This window comes from Salmo salar, chromosome 29 (genome assembly GCF_965601325.2).
Source record: "Salmo salar chromosome 29, fSalSal1, whole genome shotgun sequence".
Classification (NCBI taxonomy): domain Eukaryota; kingdom Metazoa; phylum Chordata; class Actinopteri; order Salmoniformes; family Salmonidae; genus Salmo; species Salmo salar.
In genome coordinates this window covers 2,380,839-2,404,039 of record NC_138319.1, presented here as the reverse complement: position 1 = coordinate 2,404,039, position 23,201 = coordinate 2,380,839, and the positions used below count along the sequence as shown (strand labels likewise).

The window sequence follows — 23,201 nt, the reverse complement described above, 5'->3', positions numbered from 1 at the left end:
TCATTCTTGGTCTCTCTCTCTCTCTCTCTCTAGTGTATCTACTGTACCTACTGTAGAAGGCAGTAAAAATCCACCCACATTATCTCACGGTCTATTGTCTTTTGTGAGAAGACATGATGGTTTTATCATCCTCTGTCTCGGAGGAAGGGAAGAGGTTGAGGAGGGAGCAGGAGGTTCGTTGGTCTGGGCTGAGAGGAAGTTGAAGCGGCTCAGTCTGTCGGTCCGTCCACCATATATTCCCTCCAGTGATCTGAGGCTGCTGATCCTTGGTAGCCTTCCTCTGTGGTCAGCCCTCAGAAAGCCTAGAACTGCTGGATGTGGACCCAGTGACCCAGGCTACATCCCAAATAGCTCCCTATTCCCTATATAGAGCACCCATAGAGCTCTGGTCAAAAGTAGTAGTGCAGGGAATAGGGTGCCATTTGGGATGCACACTCAGCAACTACTGCCAGCAGCTCTCCAACCCTTTGGACCTTAGACAAGAAACTGGCAGCCATAGAGATACATTCAATTATTGAATTCTATGCTTGCAGCAGGACAGTGGGGTAGACATGGACAGAACGAGCCCTAGAGACGCTGTGTATGCCGTTTCCATGTCAACCAGTCAGTCAGTGTCCATGCCATGGCATGTCTCCCTCTCTATGATCATATCAGGCCAGGTAAGGGTGACCGTTTACATTATGGGGAGAGAAGGAGAGAAAGAAAGAAAACAAGAACAAGAGAGAGAGACAGACAGACCAAGATGGACAGAAAGAGAGAGGAAGAGAGAGATAGGGACAGAAAGACAGAGGGAAAGAGAGAGAGAAAGACACAAAGAGAGAGAGAGAAAGAGAGAAAACCAGAGACAGAGACCAAGAAAACGAAAGAGACAGAGAGAGAAACAGACACCAAGAAAGAAACAGAGACCAAGAAAGAGACAGAGATCTCAGAGTCGGAGCCAGCATCAGGTCTCATCCCTCTCTTCAGTCTCCTCTCAGTTCTGGCCATCAGCAGGAGTTCTTGGCCATCCCCTCAGCCCTCAACGGAAAATCTGCTTTTATTCATATACATAAAATGCACCTGCCCTATGTATTAAAATGACATAAAATGTCAAAACCGATCTGGTTCAGCAAAGAGGTCCCCGATTTACTCTGAAAGAAGACAGAATGTCATTGCTTTGGCTAGAGGGAAAGGTAAGATACCCTATCTCATGATCCCTTTACTTATTATACTGCTATTACTAGGAATAGGAATTTGGACATATTCATTACCATATTACAGTATATATCTGATTATATCAGAATGTTTGGGGCTCATATTAAGTGTCAGACACACTTAAAACAGATATGAATGTATTACAGGTTAAACAATAGAGCAGTATACAGCTCTGTTAAAACAATGAAAAGTCTGTTCTCCAGAAGTCTGGATGGGACAATGGATTATTCTAACAGACCAGAGCTGCTGCCTCTAGCATTCTCACTGAAATAAATACAGCAGGACGAAAATAAAATACCGCTGTGACATTTTCACCAAACAAGGTTTTTCTTTCTTTCTTTAATAGCTGGGATCTGATGATTTAAAACTCTGCCTGTCAATCTCTATAAAGGTTTACAGAAAGGACTTTGGCAACTGGACATATTCCAACCAGGTAACAAAGAGAAACGTTGAGGTTGTATTTATGTTACCTGAGAGAACTATAGATCTAATAAAGGTATTATAGTCCAGAGAAAGTCTCAAAAGTCTGCCCTGTCTCTGACAACTTGCGCTTACTGTTCATATGAGTCACACTGAGAGCAGAGAGAGACTTTCACCCAAAAGTCATACAACAGTCAACTGGACTGTTGTATGGCCTTCGACCTCTTACCTCTTTCTGTCTGACCTCTCACCCCACAGGACGGTCATCATCATGTATGATGGCACTGCTTACCTACGGCCTTGTCACTAACCTTTACACCTTAATATCCGAGAGCCTGACAATAATTTTATTTTTTCTTATTGAAATAAAAAGAAAAACATATCAGAGATTTCAGAGATGTTGTCAGTAAACGACTGGGATGTGGTCGGACTGACTTGAATACAGTATGTCAGTATGTCAGTGTGGTGATTCGTTGAATGTGTGTAATCATTTCATGCTTTAAGGATGACTTTAAGAATAGCTGCTGAGCCTCTGACATGTTTAAAATAGTGACGGTACATCTCAGTGACGGCTCAATGAAGGATGTTTTGAGTTAGAGCTGACCTGCTGTGTGCGACCCTGTCCTTTTCCAGAGCCCTGCTGTGCTTTGCTGCGTTGTGTGTTGCGTTAGGTCATGGTGAACACACAGAGAGGTGTGTGTGGAGTAACACCTCAGAGTGTGTCTGATGCTGTGTTCCAGATGGCTCCCTATTCCCTTTATAGTGCACTACTTTTAACCAGGACCCATAGGGCTCTGATCCAAAGTTGTGCACTATATAGGGGGGCGGCTTGAGGCGTCTTTACCATTTGGCCATCAGATGAGCCGCCAGCCAATCTGATCTGCACCTGCGGCCGCCCGGCCTACACACACCTACTTCCCCCTCCTCCTCTACCCGCCCCTCTCACAGCCCTGTTTGACGGCGACCTTCAGCACTGGTGCATGGAAAGCCTCCACACCTCCAACATCACAGCCAGACTCTCTCTCCCTCTTTCTCCCTCCTCTCCTCTCTCATTCTCACTATTTCACCCCCCCCTCCCCCTCTTCTCTCTCTCTGTCCCCCCTCCCCTTCTCTCCTCATCGGCCCAGCTTGTGGCTGTGACCAGGGCTATCGCCCGTAGCGTGGCCCCACGTAGGGAGAGACGACCTGAAGGGGGCTGGAAAGCCATCATCCACCACTACGGCAACACACTTCAGGCTAATTGGTTTCATGTGGGGCCCGGCTGTGAGTGGTGACTGGCTGGTGTGTAAAGGTGTGTAACACACACACATGCACGCAGCTATCCAGACACGCACCCACAAGCTGACGCCGCCCCGCACCCGCCGGCAGCAGGTGGGAGGGCACCCCCCCGCTGCTCCCCGCCCCGTGGCCGATTCAGGGGGCAGGGAGGATAAACTGCTAGGGTCTCTGATAACCTCCCTCTTGTTAACCAGCAGCTAGGCCATGTGGTACTCTAACACTGCTGGATCACCTTTGATCCCACCTTATAACGTCACATTTATGAGGCTTCCGAGTGGTGCAGCAGTCTAACATTTTTTCTCAGTGCTAGAGGCATCACTACGGACCTTGGTTCGATTCCAGGCTGTATCACAACCGGCTGTGATTGGGAGTCCCATAGAGCGACGCACAATTGGCGTTAGGGTTTGGCCGGGGTAGGTCGTCATTGTAAATAAGAATTTGTGCTTAACTGTCTTGCCTAGTTAAATAAAGGTAAAAAAAATATATATATATATATAAACATTACACACACACATGGACGTACACACACCACGTCACTTTTACAGAAGACGTCTGAGTGGAAAGTGTGCTTCCAATGCAATTAACCACCCATTCTGTGAAAAAAAAAAAAAAAACATTTGTTTGAAAAAAAAGTTGTTATTCTAAAACACTGCCTGTTTTACCGGAGTGTTTTACATTAAACTTTAAAGTTTGTTTCAAGGCTTCTCTGTCACCTGTCAAGGTGAAACATTTAAAGGTTTCTTCTCTTGGCAAGGAGAAAAGGCTTCTCTTGATAATATGAAAAGATTTCAAAGTTTAGGTTGATGTGTCTTACCGAGAATGGCTTGGCGGATCCCTTGTCGTCCTTGTCTGAGATGACCTTAGCGTTCCTTCTGGTCTCCCGCAGGCGCTCGATGGGTGGCGGCTTCACAAACACCACGTAGGGTTTAAACTCTGCCGTCCTCAAGTGCTTTATCATCTGCAACACACAGAGGAGAGAGAAACAAATGCAGTAAGAAAATGGAACTATTGATTTATTTAGGTGTAAAACAACTCATACAGTTTTTAACAATTTAAAAGTACAAAGAATCCCAGAGGAAGACACATAAAAGCGTTAAATACACTTATGTCCAAAGTGATCCTCGACCAAGGAAGGTGCTCTATGGGTGAGGGGTTATTAGTCTTCAAACAACGAGGACCTCGATCCTCCCAACACATTAGGGGAGTTGATCTATCTGGAGATATCACACTGTGAAATTAGTCACAGATCTCAGTCTGTCTAGCTAGTCTGTCCCAGCACTGAGGCGATGAAACATTACAAGGCTGGGTCACGTTGACACGTAGCATGCAGCGTGTGTGTGTGTGTACTGAACCGCAGCAGAGTGGAGTGTTAACCAGCGCTGGTCTGCTTCCTCTCTTGCTGTGTTCTGGGAAGCGGGTCCAAAACCCCAGGCCGATACAAAGGTTGTGCTCCAAATGGCACTCTATACACTATCTAAAGCACTACTTTTGATCATAGGGCCCTGGTCAAAAGTAGTGCACTAAATAGGGAAAATTGTGCCATTTGGGACGCAACCCGAAGACATGAGCGAAATACTACCATTCGTCTCCATCACAGAGAGAGAGGAGAGCAGAGGAGATGAGGAAAGTAAAGCTTTCATCAGGAGCTCAGACAGTCAGCAGGGGACCAGACAACATCACTCGCTCTGCAACACTGCTCTGATATGAAACTCATGTGATCGACTACTGAGCGGGGTAAAGAGCCAGAATGGAGCACACACACAGACCAGTACTACTCAATACGCTGGCACGAGTGCACACAGATCCACACACACACACACAGACCAGTACTACTCAACACCCTGGCACGAGTGCACACAGATCCACACACACACACAGACCAGTACTACTCAACACGCTGGCACGAGTGCACACAGATCCACAAACACACACAGCAGGGGCTACTGAGGGGCTCTGTTAACAGCTTTCTACTTGGTCCGGGAGAGACGGTTTGAAAACATGCCAGCAATCTATGTAATCTATATAATAGTGTATTTCTGCCCGTGAATCATTATCTACTCAGATTTAACAAACAGAGGACGCCTTTGAGGCAGAGGCATGTGTGAGTGTGTGTGTGTGAGAGAGAGTTAGGGTTGGGGCATGGTGCTATACCTGGCCTGGAATAATAGGATTTTAGCCCCGGTGGCTTGTGGGGACCCAGTGACATACAGGCCACTTATGAGAGGCTGATCGCACCACCCAGACACATAAGCCAAAGAGGAAATCTTCAAATAAGGAAAATTACCGGTAATTGCTGCTAAAAATGCCAATTTAAGCCGGGTTTGGTTGGTAACCCAGTAAGCAGTCAAGGCCTCTGGAAAGCCGGCACTGCCTCTGAAGCCCTCTGAAGGATGAGATTCCTCTAGGAGATAGGCAGTGAGTGTGCCAGAGGGATATAAATATAGAGGAGAGAAGGATAGAGGGATGAAGGGAGGGATGGAAAGACATAGGGAGGGAAAATGAAGGGTAGAGCAGAGGGAAGGCAAGGTTGTGTCGGCAACTTGTGTCACTGACATGACACAAAGGATGGAGGGAGTAAACGTGAAGGGTAGAATACAGGCAAAGAAGGAAGGCATGTGTCGGGGACTTGTGTGACTCACATGAGGCTGAACGTCCAGCAGGCAAACCTTGTTCTTGGACAGGACAGAATGCACAGAGTCCAGACTAGTCCCATAGTAGTTCCCGTTATACTCACCATGCTCTACGAATCTACAGAGAGAGCAGGAGGGAGGGGTAGAGTGAGGGGGGGTAGAGAGAGAGAGAGAGAGAGAGAGAGAGAGAGAGAGAGAGAAGGAGAGAGAGATTAGAACAACTTTATTGTCTTCAAAGATGCAATTCATTTTGTAGCACACAAATCCACACAGAGACAGGGAGGGAAAGTCATATAAAGAGAGGGATGAGGGGAGTGAAAAAGCAGAATAGCGGGTCAGTTAGTAAAGGTTTCACTAATATCATTTAGAAGTACAGGCTGGGATTAACATTAAGATTAATGTAAAATAAAACAAATGTATCATTCACCTACCATGAGGACTAACATGCTGTATTATAATCTCATTCTAAGGCACTTCAGTTCACTACTATCCAAACACATATGTGCAGCTTACGCACACACAGGCAAAGGCGCACGCACAATTCTGACTGAGATTCCGTTCAGAACAAGGATATTATAAAAGCCTACAGTACCGCAGGGACTAGCGATTACTCTTTCAACCACTGACAGATCGTCAGATAGCATTTTTTCTATACAACACAAATCCAAACATTTTGGCACAATAATCCTTTATACTGTATACTCTTCTATGTTACACTTTAAATCAGTAACACCTGTTTGTTTAAAGTGTAGAGAAGGTGAATGCCAGGAGCGTGTGTATGTGTATGTGTTAGAGAGAAGCAGTGGAAGAAGGCAAACAAACAGTTTTCCACCGCCTAATCTCTCTGCTTCAAACTGATCACTGTCATAAAACACCCCGCCACATAGGATTTTTAGAGGAGAAGAGAGATAGAGGAAGAAAAGAAAGACAGAAGTTAAAGAGTGGAAAGAATTTCTACATTTCTAAAAACAAGACAGTGTGTGTGTTGTGTGCGTTGGTAGACTTTGAGTGCATTCCAAATGGCACCTTAGTCCCTATACAGTGCACTACTTTTGACCAGGGACCATATGGCTCTGGTCAAAAGTAGGGCACCATGTAGGGAATAGGATACCATTTGGGATGCACACTCAGACTGGTCCTGATGATCATTGGGCTGAATGTCTGTATTACTGTACTTAAATCCATGTAAAACACAATTTATAGTAATTGCCCCCAGTAAGAACATTTTATTCAGCTTCAGAAAAGGAGCCTGTAGTCTAACGAGCTCTTACTGTATATTTGTTTATGGGAAATTCATTTAAAAGGCATACAGTAGCCTATGTTTAAAAAGGCATGCCATAGCCATACACTGCATAGGCTATACTGTTTGTTGCTGCTATATAAATTGGGAGAGCTACTGTGGACAAGCTAGCATGCCAGGAGAGGTTCAGCTAAATTGGGACTGTATGGATGCTATCCATTTTTAGCAGGGAACAGGGCTTTCCTTGGGAACGTTACACCCACTTTCACGCGCCACTACCGACTGTGGCCAATTTCTCAAGGAGGTTTTCCCTACTGGCACTTAGAGAGAGAGAGCGTCTGTCTGTGTGTGTGTGTGTGTGTGTGTGTGTGTGTGTGTGTGTGTGTGTGTGTGTGTGTGTGTGGTGTGTGTGTGTGTGTGTGGTGTGTGTGTGTGTGTGTGTGTGTGTGGGGTGTGTGCGCACATTGTTCTGATTGCATGCGACGAGGCGCAACGTAAACAAGTCCATCTCACTCTTCTCCTCTCTCCAGCGCCTTATAATTTGTGTCTGTCAGCTGATATGTATGTGTATGTGTGTGTGTGGAGTGTCCCGAGCGTTGCAGCCACATTGCAGTCTCCCCATTTACCCCTAACTCTAAACTCTGCGAAAAACATCCCATGCCGTGCCCCATTACCAACCACAGCTGAACCAGCCCTAAAAATACAACAACCCAACCTGGTCCCAGCCTCCCTCTGCCCCAGCCATCCTGTTGTGTTGTGTGTGTATATGTGTGCGTGTGTTCTACTGTGTATGTCATGTGTTTTTTGGGGGCGAGAAGGGCGGGAAGGCATCCATTACTAAGGATGACGATTTCGGTTTCAATTTGTCCACCGCATAATGTTAGAGCGGCTCCCGGGTGTCAGTGTCGGAAACGGGGCCCGAGGACACCTCAAAGCAACACACACACACACAGGGCAGAAAGGGGCCCACTGTGACCTTGGGGCTCTTGTAAAGGGTGGCTTTGTTACAAAGTACCACCTCACACTCAGAGAAGGAGAGCCATAGGGGAGAGCACTGGTCTATTTACAGAGAACCCTGCTCACGTCAGCTGAACTCCTTCCCCAGTCTGTCTCTCACGGTTACAGTTACACTGCCCCTAGTGGCGAAGGAGGAGATGGCCGAAATAGTTGATTCCAAAACGAGATACTAAGATCTCAAATATATGAGTTATAGTTACATTACAGTTGTAGTGCCTGTGGGAATGGAAGGATGCAGATAGTATGTATTTGCTGTGGTGTGTTTAGTATTAGAGAGGAGATTAGTGCTGGTTGTAGATGTCTGCTGTTTAAAGCCTCTACTTACTTGTTGTTTTGGATGTCCGTCTCAAATATATTTTTGGAGATGAAGTGATACTCCACCCCGTCAATCTCCTGGTTCCTCTTCGGCCGACTGGTGTCTGTAGTACAGGGAGAGAGGAGAGAGGGGGTGGAGGGGAAGAGTTTGACAGAGAGAGTGAGAGAGAGTGGGGGGGTGGGGAGAGAGAGATAGATAGATAGAAAGAAAGAGGGGGAAAGAGAGAGAAGGATGGAGAGAGATACATCACTACTAATCCAGACATTCTGAGTCATAGTTCTAACATGAATCCTTCCTTATTACCATCCCAGTAATAAGTCAGTAGTGTACACACATGCACGCACACAAACAGACAAGCACACACAAGCATGCATAGACAGGAGCAGTTCCATTAAACGGAGACTGAGAGGGTAATGTAATTGAGTTGGGTAACTCTCATTAAGATCAGTTCCTACATTTACTTCCCCATAAACCTCTGCCATTAAAAGTGTGACACGTGGAGGGAGTGCGAACGACAGCACTGTGTATGTGCGTGTGTGTGTGAGAGCAGCTAGGACTGGCCCGGTTCCAGTGGATTTGAGAGTTGCGAGAGGTCCCTCTGTGCCGTCTTTGGACGTTGAACCGCCGCTTGTTTAATGAGAGCTACAGGGGTCAGAGGTCAACTCCGTTACACTCCTCAGACAAATTGTCTGCACGCTCCAACCAGCTCCAAAACAAACTATTAAACTTTTATCACCGTTCCTGCAACCGCCACGCCAGGTTTACCATTTTTTCCTCCTTTTTTCAAATAATTTGGCATGTACCTGAGATGTGGTCCTTTCTGGGATGTGGCCTCAGTCATCAGAACAGAGTGGAGGGACAGGGACTAACGTGTTCTTTTTCCATACTGTATGTTGTTATGTGGAGTTCACGGATGAACACCTATACTACCGGTCAAAAGTTTTAGAACACCTACTCATTCAAGGGTTTTTCTTTATTTTTACTATTTTCTACATTGTAGAATAATAGTAAAGACATAAAAACTATGAAATAACATATATGGAATCATGTAGTAACCAAAAAAGTGTTAACCTGTTGGGGATAGGGGGCAGTATTTGCACGGCCAGATAAAGAACGTACCCGATTTAATCTGGTTACTACTCCTGCCCAGTAACTAGAATATGCATATAATTGTTTGATTTAGATAGAAAACACCCTAAAGTTTCTAAAACTGTTTGAATGGTGTCTGTGAGTATAACAGAATTCATTTGGCAGGCCAAAACCTGAGAAGATTCCAAACAGGAAGCGCTCTCTCAAACTATTTCTTGGCCTTCTTGATCATCTCTATCCAAAACAGGGGATCTCTGGCATAACGTGACATTTTCTAACGCTCCCATAGGCTCTCAGAAGGCGCCAGAACGTTGAATGATGACTTTGCAGGCCATGGCTGAAAAACAGTAGCGCATTTGGATAGTGGTCGATCTGAGAACAATGAGACTGGGGGCGCGTGCACGAGGCGACTCCATGTTTTTATTTTTTCGTCTTTGAACGATATTCCCGGTTGGAATATTATCGCTTTTTTACGAGAAAAATCGCATAAAAATTGATTTTAAACAGCGTTTGACATGCTTCGAAGTACGGTAATGGAATATTTTGAATTTTTTTGTCACGAAACGCGCCGGGCGCGTCACCCTTCTTTACCCTTCGGATAGTGTCTTGAACGCACGAACAAAACGCCGCTATTTGGATATAACTATGGATTATTTGGAACCAAACCAACATTTGTTATTGAAGTAGAAGTCCTGGGAGTGCATTCTGACGAAGAACAGCAAAGGTAATCCAATTTTTCTTATAGTAAATCTGAGTTTGGTGAGTACCAAACTTGGTGGGTGTCAAAATAGCTAGCCTGTGATGGCCGGGCTATCTACTCAGAATATTGCAAAATGTGCTTTCACCGAAAAGCTATTTTAAAATCGGACACTGCGATTGCATAAAGGAGTTCTGTATCTATAATTCTTAAAATAATTGTTATGCTTTTTGTGAACATTTATCGTGAGTAATTTAGTAAATTCACCGGAAGTGTTCGGTGGGAATGCTAGTCACATGCTAGTCACATGCTAATGTAAAAAGCTGGTTTTTTATATAAATATGAACTTGATTGAACAAAACATGCATGTATTGTATAACATAATGTCCTAGGAGTGTCATCTGATGAAGATCATCAAAGGTTAGTGCTGCATTTAGCTGTGGTTTTGGTTTTTGTGACATTATATGCTAGCTTGAAAAATGGGTGTCTGATTATTTCTGGCTGCGTACTCTGCTGACATAATCTAATGTTTTGCTTTCGTTGTAAAGCCTTTTTGAAATCGGACAGTGTGGTTAGATTAACGAGAGTCTTGTCTTTAAAATGGTGTAAAATAGTCATATGTTTGAGAAATTGAAGTAATGGCATTTCTAAGGTATTTGAATATCGCGCCACGGGATTCCACTGGCTGTTGAGTAGCCCTAGCCCATAGAGGTTACGCAAATCTAAATATATGTAACGCCCTGGCCATAGAGAGGGGTTTTTGTTCTTTATTTTGGTTAGGCCAGGGTGTTACATTGGGTGGGCGTTCTATGTTCCTTTTTCTATGTTTTTGTATTTCTTTGTTTTGGGCCGTGTGTGTGGCTACCAATCAGGCACAGCTGAAGCTCGTTGTTGCTGATTGGGAGTCACACATAAGGAGCATGTTTTTCCTTTGGGTTTTGTGGGTAATTGTTTCTGTTAGTGTTTGCACCTGACAGGACTGTTTTTTTGTTTTGTTGAGTTTTCTTGTTTTGTTTGTATAGTGTTCTTTCTTTATTAAATATTCAATGATGAACACCAACTCCACTGCACCTTGGTCTACTCTCTCTCACGACAGCCCTTACAATATATTTTATATTTGAGATTCTTCAAAGTAGCCACCCTTTACCTTGATGACAGCTTTGCACACTCTTGGCATTCTCTCAACCAGCTTCGTGAGGAATGCATTTTAATTAACAGGTGTGCCTTCTTAAAAGTTAATTTGTCTAATTTCTTTCCTTCTTAATGCGTTTGAGCCATCAGTTGTGTTGTGACAAGGTAGGGGGTATACAGAAAATGTTATTTTACCAAATAGGGCTAAGTCCATATTATGGCAAGAACAGATCAAATAAGCAAAGAGAAACGACAGTACGTTATTACTTTAAGACATGAAGGTCAGTCAATACCGAAAATTTCAAGAACTTTGAAAGTTTCTTCAATGCGGTCGCAAAAACAATCATGCGCTATGATGAAACTGGCTATCATGAGAACCGCCACAGGAATGGAAGACCCAGAGTTACCTCTGCTGCAGAGGATAAGTTCATTAGAGTTACCAGCCTCAGAAATTGCAGCCCAAATAAATACTTCACAGAGTGCAAGTAACAGACACATCTCAACATCAACTGTTCAGAGGAATCAGGCCTTTATGGTCGAATTGCTGCAAAGAAACCACTACTAAAGGACACCAATAAGAAGAAGAGACTTGCCTGGGACAAGAAACACAAGCAATGGACATTAGACCGGTGGAAATGTGTCCTTTGAGTCCAAATTCACTGGTTTACATTGGACATACACAGGGAGGGTAGAAAAAGCCTTAACTTCAGAATACATTGTTTTTTATTATCAAAAGGGGGTAGCAGCAAGTATTAAATATTCTTGTTAAAAATATGAAATGGTATTACATTTGGTGAAGAGCACATTATGAGTTGTTTAAGACTCGAAACTCAAAGTTTAGGACTTGAGACTTGACTCGGACTTGCCTGTCTTGACTTGGGACTTGACTTGGGACTTGAGTGCTAAGACTTGAGACTTCTTGTGACTTGTAAAACAATGACTTGGTCACCAGACATGTCACCCATTGAGCATGTTTGGGATGCTCTAGATTGACGTGCACGACATCGTGTTCCAGATCCCGCCATTGAAGAGGAGTGGCACAACACTCCACAGACCACAATCAACAGCCTGATCAACTCTATGCGAAGGAGATGTGTCGCGAAGCATAAGGCAATTGGTGATCACACCAGATACTGACTGGTTTTCTGATCCACGCCCCTACTTTAAAAAATATATATTTATTACCAACATGTGCATATCTGTATTCCCAGTCATGTGAAATCCATATATTTGGGCCTAATGATTTTATTTAGATTGACAGATTTCCTTATATGAACTGAATTCAGTATAACCTTTGAAATTGTTGCATGTTACTTTTATATTTTTGTTCAGTCTAGATTGGACAATACAAACACTTTACTTGCTACATGTGGAAATGAAAAAGGAAGCTTACTGTCAAAATTATTTATTAAAATAAATAATAAAATATAGACATTGGTGTGAGATGATGGGCTCATGGGCCCCCAGAGCTCGTGGGCCCCCCTGCCTTGCGTGGGCTGCAGGGGCTTCCACTACGCCATTGCTTTCAGTACATATAGACGAAATGAATCCATATTATTTACCATCTGCTCAGTGGCAGAGGAAATATTTATGGTGCAACAAAGGAATCTGAAATGAATTTCATTCCCCAATCATGGAAAATATCTGTCAGTGATTCTGGCCTCAAATCAAAATGTTTAACCCCTATCCTAATGGCTTATTGCAATCATTTTAGTGTTTCTGACTGGCTGGTTTACATTTGACATACACAGGGAGGGTAGAAAAAGCCTTCAGAAATACGTCATTTTTTTATTAACAAAAGGGGGTAGCAGCAAGTGTTAAATATATCCATCTGTAGTCTGTACGTTGGCAGTGATCAAATAAAAAGGGGGAAAATAGATACTTTCCGAGACCCTATCCCTCTCAATGAAACACAGAGGTCTAGTACACTATATGTCATCATCTATAAGGGGTTAGACTATGTCTGGGGCCTATTAGACATACAACCATGGGTCACATTTGTGAACAATTAACAGCAGGAATTATGGGGAAAAGAGTGACTGCGATGGGATTTTAATACCAGTGACATTTCAAGTGTCAGACGTAGAATGGGACACATCCATTATGCCACGCTGCATGTTACAATCATAGCAATTAATATCAACAGTTTCCCTTTTTCCTCTCCTCCTCGCACATTTGCCAGCTAGCCTGCAGTAAATATGCAATTACTCAGCTTAACTGCATAAATCAAACCAATTCATTTGTTCTAACATGTTGGCCTTGGTTAGGGCTTGTGGGCTCATAAATAGTTTTTCGCTCCTCCACGCTGAAAAAAACCCTAGAAAAAGTTAAAAACTCAGCGTTGGCAGCGGTGTGAATCAAAGTCACAAGCATTATAGTGCTGGATGGTGTCCAGAATTATGGCAAGCTGTCATTTTGTTCTTATAGATGGAGGGAGGGGGAGAGATGGAGGGAGAGGGGGATAGAGGGTAAGGGAGAATGGTCGGGGAGAGAGAGTTGGAGGTGGAGAGTGGGGAGGGAGAGGAGAGAGAGAGGGGAAGGGAGTACATTGGTGGTGCCAAAACATGAGGCAGTGGAATGGCATTTCTTCAGGAGGTAGAAAATAAAGCACTGTTTCCTCCATCACTCTCGGCTTGTCATACGGGCTGCGAAAAACAGACAATTACACAGTCAGGAGGAGAACCACTCCACTCGCCTGGGTCGGAGAGTGTGTGTGTGTGTGAGAGAGTGTGTGTGTGTGTGTGAGAGAGAGTGTATGTGTCTGTCTGGAGGACTGGGGCCTTGAGACGCACAGTCCCCCAGCCTGAGAGCAACGCCTTGGCGTTAGTCACCCCCCGACAGCGCAGTGTGTGTGAGTGTGTCTGTGTGTGAGTGTGTGTGTGTGTGTGAGAGAGTGTGTGTGTCTGTCTGGAGGCCTGGGGCCTTGAGACGCACAGTCCCCCAGACTGAGAGCAACGCCTTGGTGTTAGTCACCCCCAGACACCTCAGTGTGTATGAGTGTGTCTGTGCGTGAGTGTGTGTGTGCCTCCGTGAATGGGTCTATGGACCTTCACCCTTATCAACAACCGCGAAGGCGAAAAAAACTGGCAGCAGAATGCTAAAACCCCTTCATCCACGGTGATTGTCCGATTTCTTACCAGTTTAAAAATCACAGGGGGCATTTGGCCTCAGTTTAGAATCTAACCTGGCACCCTGTACGTTCAGTGTACACCACCAGTCATTGTGTATGAGGGTTCAGCTCACTGTGGGAATGCAGCCAGAAACTAGACAGAGTGGCCGTCGAAAATGGCACCCTATTCCCTATACACTGAGTGTACAAAACATTAGGAACACCTTCTTTTGCCCTCAGAGTTGCACCCCCTTTTGCCCTCAGAACAGCTTCAATTAGTTGGGGCATGGAATACAAGGTGTCGAAAGCTATGTTGACTCCAACATTTGCGTCATGTTAGCTGGATGTCCTTTTGGTGGTGGACCATTCTTGATACACATGGGAAAAAGTTGAGCATGAAAAACCCGGCGGCGTTGCAGTTCTTGACACACTTAAACCGGTGCACCTGGCACTTAAATATTTTGTATTCCCCATTCACCCTCTGAATGGCACATATACACAATCCATGTCACACTTGTCTCAAGGCTTAAAAATCTTTCTTTAACCTGTCTCCTCCCCTTCATCTACACTGATAAAAGTGGATTCAACAGTTGACATCAATAAGGGATCATAGCTTTTGGCCAGCAGCATACCACCCTGCATCCCACTGCTAGATTGCCTCTGAAGCTAAGCAGGGTTGGTCCCTGGATGGGAGACCAGATGCTGCTGGAAGTGGTGTTGGAGGGCCAGTAGGGAGGCAATCTATTCTCTGGTCAATTTTTTTATATCCCAATGTCCCAGGGAAGTGATTTGTTGGACATTGCCCTGTGTAGGATGATGTCTTTCGGGTGGGACGTTAAACGGATATCCTGACTCTTTGTGGTCAACAAAGATCGCATGGCACTTACCGTTAGGGTAGGGGTGTTAATCCCGGTGTCCTGGACAAATTCCCAATCATACCACCATGACCACCTAATCATCCCCAGCTTCCAATTGGCTCATTCATCTCAGTAACTATTCTCCAGGTCATTGCTGTAAATGAGAACGTGTTCTCAGTCAACTTACCTGGTAAAATATTTTTTATTCACTATGTCATGGAAAAATATTTTCTACACAGCTTCATCTGCCCTGGTAAAAAGTAATGCACTACATAGTGAACAGGGTGTCATTTGGGATGCACACAGAGCTTCTATTATTATTGATTACAAAGACAAGAGCATCCATCTGTCAGCATCTGTCAGTCTCACTGTCTGGGGATGGTAGGAGAGGCTGAGGAGGAAACCAAATGACTACTTCAGACCCTAAAACCATCTGCCAATAAAAGGATCAGAAACATATGGAGGAGAGGATATCTAAACTCAGACTGACCACAACCGAAGAGAGAGAGACACCCCCCCCAACACACACACACTCCTGGTCTGGCAGAGATGTTCTAGTCTATGGGTCAGCGTCAGGTGGACACACGCACACACACCTACACCAGTCTGGGTCAGCGGCAGGTGGAAATACGTGTGTATGTGTATGTGTGTGTGTGCGTGTCTAACTGTAACTACGGGTCACAAGTGGGTAGACTTACGTGGCACGGTAACACTGAAGTGTTGGGGGTCAGAGATCAGCAGCTTCCTCTTCAGCTCATTTAGACCGACCCCCGTGGGACCTAGAGAGAGACAAAGAGAAAGAGTGCGCAAGAGAGAGAGAGGCAGAGAGGGACGGAAGGAGGGAGGAAGATAAAGGGAGTTTAGCATTATTAAAACAACATCAGTCATGCAGTCATCACTGCCTCCTCATAATAAAGGTGGGCTAGCGAGAGGCCGGGCCGGAGGAGCGAGGCAGAGGCCAGGTCCAGGACAGGACGCAGCGGAGCAGAATGTTTTCCGTCCCATACGCCAATGACAGACACTGATAAATGGAGCTCAGGCCAAGTTTCAGCACCAACCGTTTGTGTGCTGGTGTTTACAGACCTACTGTAGGCAGACCCACACACCTTGATCCACAGTTTGGAACTGAGAAGGCCAGATTGTGAAACTCATTGACCGAGACCTCTGTGCTCTCACTACTGTAAATATGACTGGGGTGTAGTGACAGGAGGAGAAAAGGAGGAGAGGAGCGAGGGAGAGAGAGGATTGCAGCACCAAAGGGGCCTGCCAAGAGAGCACTTTGTTGTGTTTCCCTGAACAGCCTGAAAAATCAACAAGGACCCGTCCCAGTGGGCAGCTGGGTTTTCCATCACATCTACTGGAGAGAGGGAGGGAGGAAGAGCAGTAGGGAAGAGGGAGAGAGGGATGGAGGGATGGAGAGAGGGAGGGATAGAGCGAGAGAGGGAGATAGGGATGGAGAGATGTAAGGAGGGAGAGAGAGAGAGCGGGAGAGCGAAAGAGAGAGAGAGAAGGGGGGTGATGCAATATTGATTTGTCTGCGGCTCCAGAGCCTTGCGCTCCCGCCTCTGACATCTCCCCCTCTCTCTCTTCCCCCTGTCTCCCTCTACACCCTCCTGAAAAGATATACTAGATGGCTTCAGCAGGAATGGCTAAGCTCATATATGAGGCTAATTCAAACAGACTCCATATAAATGTCTTCAAATAGTGTGCACAACAATCAATTCCGGAAGTACAAGGTTCCATGCCCCTGGTTCTAGAAGCGTTACTGCGGCAGCTAGCTCCACAGCTGCTCTCTACAGTCCGCCTGTAGAAAGGCACAAAGGCAGGGTTGATCCTGGACGGAATTCCTGACATGGTTGTCGTTCTGGGCAGGCACTACGAACGCATCAGGCCCTACTGGAAATTCATTTTCGCAGGCAAATGTGTTTAGCAGGCTGCCATCTAAAACAAATGGACATTGAGTTCACTCACTGATGTGGATGAGGTGGAAAAAGAGAGTGAGAGAGAGAGAGAAAAAAGAGGGAGATGGGGTTATAAGCTGAAGTTGAACACAAGCGCTGTACTGTTAGACATCAGAGTGTGGATCCTATTTCCCCTGTCTGTTTGTCTCTGTCCTATCTGGTGTGTTCACCTACACTTCACCCCCCTCCTCATCCATCCGTCCAGAGAGGTTTTAAGCTGCTCTGATAAACAGGTGCAAACAGACTGCCTTTTAGAGCCAGTGTGTGTGTGTGTGAGAAAGAGACAGAGAGCCACTTCAGGCCACGCAACGCACACCTAGAGGCCTGATGCAGACAGACAATAACACTCGTAACACTCTCAAGTCCTAGGCTGCTTCCCAAATGGCATCCTAGTCCCTATGAGCCCTGGTCAAAAGTAGTGCACTACATAGACAATAGAGTACCATTTCAGACAGAGCCCTAGTTTACCGCTCGGCCACATGTCCCCCGTCACATGGTCCCTGTAAGTGATAAAAGCTGTTTCCTCAGCACATTCATCCTCTGTTCCCTGTGTAAGAAAAATAAAAAGGAGAAATCGACCAATAGCGCGGGCCGCCGTGCTCTAGCAAAGTGCGGTTGCCATCTCACATAAACAGCACATGGCCGCGAGAAGACAGCAATCAATCTTTCAGGAGAGTTTTTAGAGAAAAAGTCCAAAAGGGGTCTTGACGCTCCTCGCCACGTAGATTTATTAAGACGAGGAAACGGAGTTAACTTTTTTAATTTGTTTTGAGAGACCACAAGGAATGTGACTGTGCTGTTTAAAGAAGAATGTGTGTGTGTGTGTCACTGTGCTGTTTAAAGAAGGATGTGTGTGCGTGTGGCGGCAGAGATCTGGCATGTTGTTGTAGGTGTTAAAGGCGCTGGAGCGTACTAATACAGGCCTTTTATGACCCGTATCTCAGAACAGTGGTAAGACAGAGAAGCAGGCTGCAGGCGGCCATGCTACTACTCCCCCAGTCTAGGTCTGCTTCCCAAATGTCAGTCAATTCCCTTTATGGTGCAATACTTTTGACCAGGGCCAATAGGGTAGTTTACTATAAAGGGAATAGGGAGCCATTTGGTACACAGCCCCAGAGATCAGAGTTTTTAGTTCAAACACGGTTGTTTGTCTGAAGTAGAGCGGTGTAGAGCTGAGCAGCGGTGGTTGTTGGCCCCTCTTCCCGGCGTATCAGGCCCCACTACGAGCACCTCACTGTGGGATGACAAACGGCTCATGCTCCCTTACACTTCTACAGCTCTCATTACACCATTCTCACCTTCTACATCGCTCCCTCTCCATGCGCTCCCAAATGGCACCCTATACTCTTAATAGTGCACTACTTTTGACCAGGGCCTATAGGGAACAGGGTGCTGCTTGGGACACAGCCTCTCACTATCTCTACATCTGATGTACGGCGGAGGACATTCTTCAGAATGCCTCGGACAGCCATTAAGGCCTGTGGTGGATTCCAATTGTGCTATCTTCTGCCAATTCAGTACGCTGCCTGTGAGGCCTACACTACACTGTGGTCTCTGGTCTGGTGCTTATTGTCAGAACTAGCAGAAATAAATAGAGACTGCTCTATTGTGCATTGTTTGTTTTTAACAATCTCCTATACAATGGCAACCTTATAAAATAAAAAAGCCCCAATAAAAAAGCATATTTTTTTGCAATTGTTTCTGGATTATACTTGATTGTTATAGTGTGTTGAGTTGTGTTGTATAGCGTCTCCCCCCTCTCTCTCCCCAAGCCATCGGGAAGGAGGGAACGTGGTGGGTCGGTGCTCCTGCCCTCCTCTACTCCGCTACAGGCAGGCAGGTTGCAGTGCCAGTAAAAGTGTCAGCCTGCATTACTGCCCTCATTAGAGAAACAGCCTTTAATATCTGAAGTCTTAATAACTTCCAGGCCAAACGCAGAGCATATCACATAGAGTTAGAGCTGAGGGGAAGTGGAGGGGCGATGTGGACGGTGTGAGGCCTATCCAACCTCCACTGCCTCCCACCACCCAGCCAGACAGTGCAGGCAGGGCTAGAGTAACCTCAGCGTCCCAATGCCTACCCTGCTCTCTTCAGCCCATTAAGCCTAGGACGACAACTATATGCTGAACAATATCATAAGGCCATTTCACCCTACTACTGAAACCAAAAATATCTGCACTTGCGTAACCTTTTTCTTCTTGTAAATGTATTAAATCTCATTCAATGTATTACATTTTTCCACTTACTGTAAGAATATCAGATTCTAGTGAAACTAAATTGACCTTAGCTTTACAGTAAAACAGGGAAGAATGTAGAGGTAAACAGATCAATTGGCTCTGATAAATAATCAGATTTCATTTGAGAAAACATCAGTGGTTTTCAGTGAACTGTGCATGTGTAAAATATATTTTTATTGGCCCCACAGATAAGCATCTTGATTTGTTCTTTGTAATGCAATCTCTCGGTTACCGACATCCATTCTAATAAGAGTAGGGAGAGTAGAGGGTCTACGTTGTTCGTTAGCGCTTATTTTTGACTCTACATCCACATTGATGAATAAATAGCTAGATGGATGTTGGATGCTCCAGGGACCTTCCTTCCAATAGGAAAACAATGAGAAGAATGCTGTTTTAATTTTGAGTGGAGTGTGGGTGTGTGTCTGTGGAGATGGAAAGAGGAATGAGGATGGGGCCAAGGCAAGCTCAGCACAGAAGACTGCATGGTCGTGTTTAGAGGAACTACACACCGACTTTACTTTCCCCCCATAATGAGGCGCCTGACGTTTAAAATCGAGATAGATTGAGGAAGGGAGAGAAAAATAGAGTTCCTCATGAGTTCCTTATAAGAAAAAGTGGGACAACTTCAGGGAGAAAAAAGAAAGGAAAGCATAAAGGAGGGGAAACATAAATCAGATCTTTCCTTTGTCCTTTGCTTCATTAGGTGTGAAATTGTCCACATGTTGTTGTCCAGATTACAGAAGTGAATTGAAAATATTTACATTAGTGTTACAGAGGAGAGAGAGGCTGTGGTGGCTTCCACTGTGCTGCACAACCGGACATGCTGCCTGGCAAGAAAATGGGCTAGCTAATTAGCAACACCCTATGATGAAGTCCATACCACTGTGTTTCACAATACCAAGGCCTGGTCAATCATGCTAAAACAGCCTTGCCTCAACACAAGCCTCTCTGTTTCTTCTGTTAATAAGAGCATAAAAAAGAAAGAGAGCAATATCGTCAGAAAGAAGAATGATTCATATCCAGCTGCACCGATCAGTAGGATATCTAACCTTGAGAAGAAAAAGCGATGTGTGAGGTATACATTCATTATTTGTGTCATTTGCAATAATAATTCCAATATTTCTATTCAGGTTTTAAGTCTTAATTCTGTTGCACCTGGGCTTAACGTTATTGTTCCACCAGTCGTTGGCACAAAGCTTTACTCAAAGCTACAAAAGAAACAATAAAAAAAGTGGCTAAATTCATTTCAAGATTTTGGCACTTTACAAAGCCTTCTGGAGGCCTTAAAGGCACAGCCTTAAAGGCAAGTGTTAACAATTCTGTAGTCTAAAAAAGAGGGAAAACAAACATTGAGAGTCAGAGCAAGTGATGCAGACAATTCAATTGATGGAACCTACAATCTATCTGCAATATTTAAAAAAAAAAAAATGGTTTCTAGGGAAACCAGTTTTAGACTTAAACAATGGCCTCTGCCTTTCCAATTCCAACAGCCTAGCAGTCCCCTGGTGTCCCATGGTGGCAGTAGTCAGTTACTCACCGACTACAGCAGGACCACCAGCCCAGTCCCCCTGCTCCCAGTCCCCCTTGGTGTCAGTAGTCAGTTACTCACCGACTACAGCAAGACCACCAGCCCAGTCCCCCTGCTCCCAGTCCCCCATGGTGTCAGTAGTCAGTTACTCACTGACTACAGCAAGACCACCAGCCCAGTCCCCCTGCTCCCAGTCCCCCTGCTCCCAGTCCCCCTTGGTAGCAGTAGTCAGTTACTCACCGACTACAGCAGGACCACCAGCCCAGTCCCCCTGCTCCCAGTCCCCATTGGTAGCAGTAGTCAGTTACTCACCGACTACAGCAGGACCACCAGCCAAGTCCCCCTGCTCCCAGTCCCCCATGGTGTCAGTAGTCAGTTACTCACCGACTACAGCAAGACCACCAGCCCTGTCCCCCTGCTCCCAGTCCCGCATGGTGTCAGTAGTCAGTTACTCACCGACTACAGCAAGACCACCAGCCCAGTCCCCCTGCTCCCAGTCCCCCATGGTGTCAGTAGTCAGTTACTCACCGACTACAGCAAGACCACCAGCCCAGTCCCCCTGCTCCCAGTCCCCCTTGGTAGCAGTAGTCAGTTACTCACCGACTACAGCAGGACCACCAGCCAAGTCCCCCTGCTCCCAGTCCCCCATGGTGTCAGTAGTCAGTTACTCACCGACTACAGCAAGACCACCAGCCCTGTCCCCCTGCTCCCAGTCCCGCATGGTGTCAGTAGTCAGTTACTCACCGACTACAGCAAGACCACCAGCCCAGTCCCCCTGCTCCCAGTCCCCCATGGTGTCAGTAGTCAGTTACTCACCGACTACAGCAAGACCACCAGCCCAGTCCCCCTGCTCCCAGTCCCCCTTGGTAGCAGTAGTCAGTTACTCACCGACTACAGCAGGACCACCAGCCCAGTCCCCCTGCTCCCAGTCCCCCATGGTGTCAGTAGTCAGTTACTCACCGACTACAGCAGGACCACCAGCCCAGTCCCCCTGCTCCCAGTCCCCCATGGTGGCAGTAGTCAGTTACTCCCCGACTACAGCAGGACCACCAGCCCAGTCCCCCTGCTCCCAGTCCCCCTTGGTAGCAGTAGTCAGTTACTCACCGACTACAGCAGGACCACCAGCCCAGTCCCCCTGCTCCCAGTCCCGCATGGTGTCAGTAGTCAGTTACTCACCGACTACAGCAAGACCACCAGCCCAGTCCCCCTGCTCCCAGTCCCCCATGGTGTCAGTAGTCAGTTACTCACTGACTACAGCAAGACCACCAGCCCAGTCCCCCTGCTCCCAGTCCCCCATGGTGTCAGTAGTCAGTTACTCACCGACTACAGCAAGACCACCAGCCCAGTCCCCCTGCTCCCAGAGTGTCAGTAGTCAGTTACTTGGCACCACTCTGCCATTGCCTGTGTGTATGTGTGTGACTGTGTGTGTGTGTTTGTGTCTGTGTGTGTGTGTGTGTGTGTTACTCACCGACGAGGACCACAAGTCTGTGCTTGGCCCCACTCTGCCTGCAGTGGGGAGTCACCTCCTCGTAGGTCGGCACGTCAGCCATGTCGTACTGCTCACTCTTCTTACATTCATACATGGATTTGTTGGTCTTCTTGTCTCGCCTGCTGAGGCGGAAGCTCCGGCGAAAACCAGCTACAAATCAGAGAGAGATGGAGGGGGGAGTGAGAAAGAGAAAGTTTAGTCAGTCAGTAAGGGGAAGAAAGGAGGCTGTGTGTGTACAGTATGTACCAGTGCCCTCAGACAGTATTCACACCCTTTGACTTTTTTCACAATTTGTTGTGTTAAAGCCTGAATTTAAAATTGATTAAATTGAGATTTTTGGGTACAGAACAACATATTAATATATTCCAAAACATGCATCCTGTTTGCAACAAGGCACTAAAGTAATACTGCAAAAAAATGTGGCAAAGCAATTCACTTTTTGTTGTGAATACAAAGTGTTATGTTTGGGGCAAATCCAATACAACACATTACTGAGTGCCACTCTCCACATTTTCAAGCATAGTGGTGGCTGCATCATGTTAAGGTTATGCTTGTAATCGTTAAGGACTGGGGAGTGAATGTTCCTCAGTGTCCAAGTTACAGTTTTGACTTAAATATACTTGAAAATCTATGGCAAGACCTGAAAATGGTTGTCTAGCAATGATCATCAACCAATTTGACAGAGCTTGAAGAATTTTGAAAGGAATATTGACCAAATGTTGCACAATCCAAGTGTGGAAAGCTCTTAGAGACTTACCCAGAAAGACTCACAGCTGTAATTGCTGCCAAAGATGCTTCTAGAAAGTATTGACTCAGGAGTGTGAATAATTATGTAAATATAATATTTCTGTATTTCATTTTCAATACATTTACAAACATTTCTAAAAACAAGTTTTGACTTTGTCATTATGGGGTATTGTGCGTAGATGGGTGAGATTGTATTTATTTAATCAATTTTGAATTCAAGCTGGAATAAGTCAAGGAGTATGAATACTTTCTGAAGGCACT

At 45.6% G+C, this 23,201-nt stretch overlaps 1 protein-coding gene across 7 annotated transcripts in view; it reads right to left on the bottom strand.

Annotated features, from left to right (window-relative positions):
• LOC106590020 (MAGUK p55 subfamily member 7) overlaps positions 1-23,201 on the bottom strand; it is a 278,198-nt gene that overhangs the window by 9,547 nt on the left and 245,450 nt on the right. For 5 of the 7 annotated variants that reach the window (XM_082970645.1, XM_082970646.1, XM_082970647.1 and 2 more), the window contains 4 exons: positions 22,173-22,343; positions 15,677-15,757; positions 8,105-8,198; positions 3,708-5,640 (listed from right to left, as the gene is read on the bottom strand). In XM_082970645.1, the coding sequence (XP_082826771.1) occupies positions 5,019-5,640; positions 8,105-8,198; positions 15,677-15,757; positions 22,173-22,343 (968 nt within the window). In that variant the 3' untranslated portion in view covers positions 3,708-5,018. Of the gene's footprint in view, positions 1-3,706; positions 5,641-8,104; positions 8,199-15,676; positions 15,758-22,172; positions 22,344-23,201 lie in introns of those variants that run through there. The other 2 variants (XR_014383065.1, XM_014180502.3) reach the window with 2 other exon arrangements.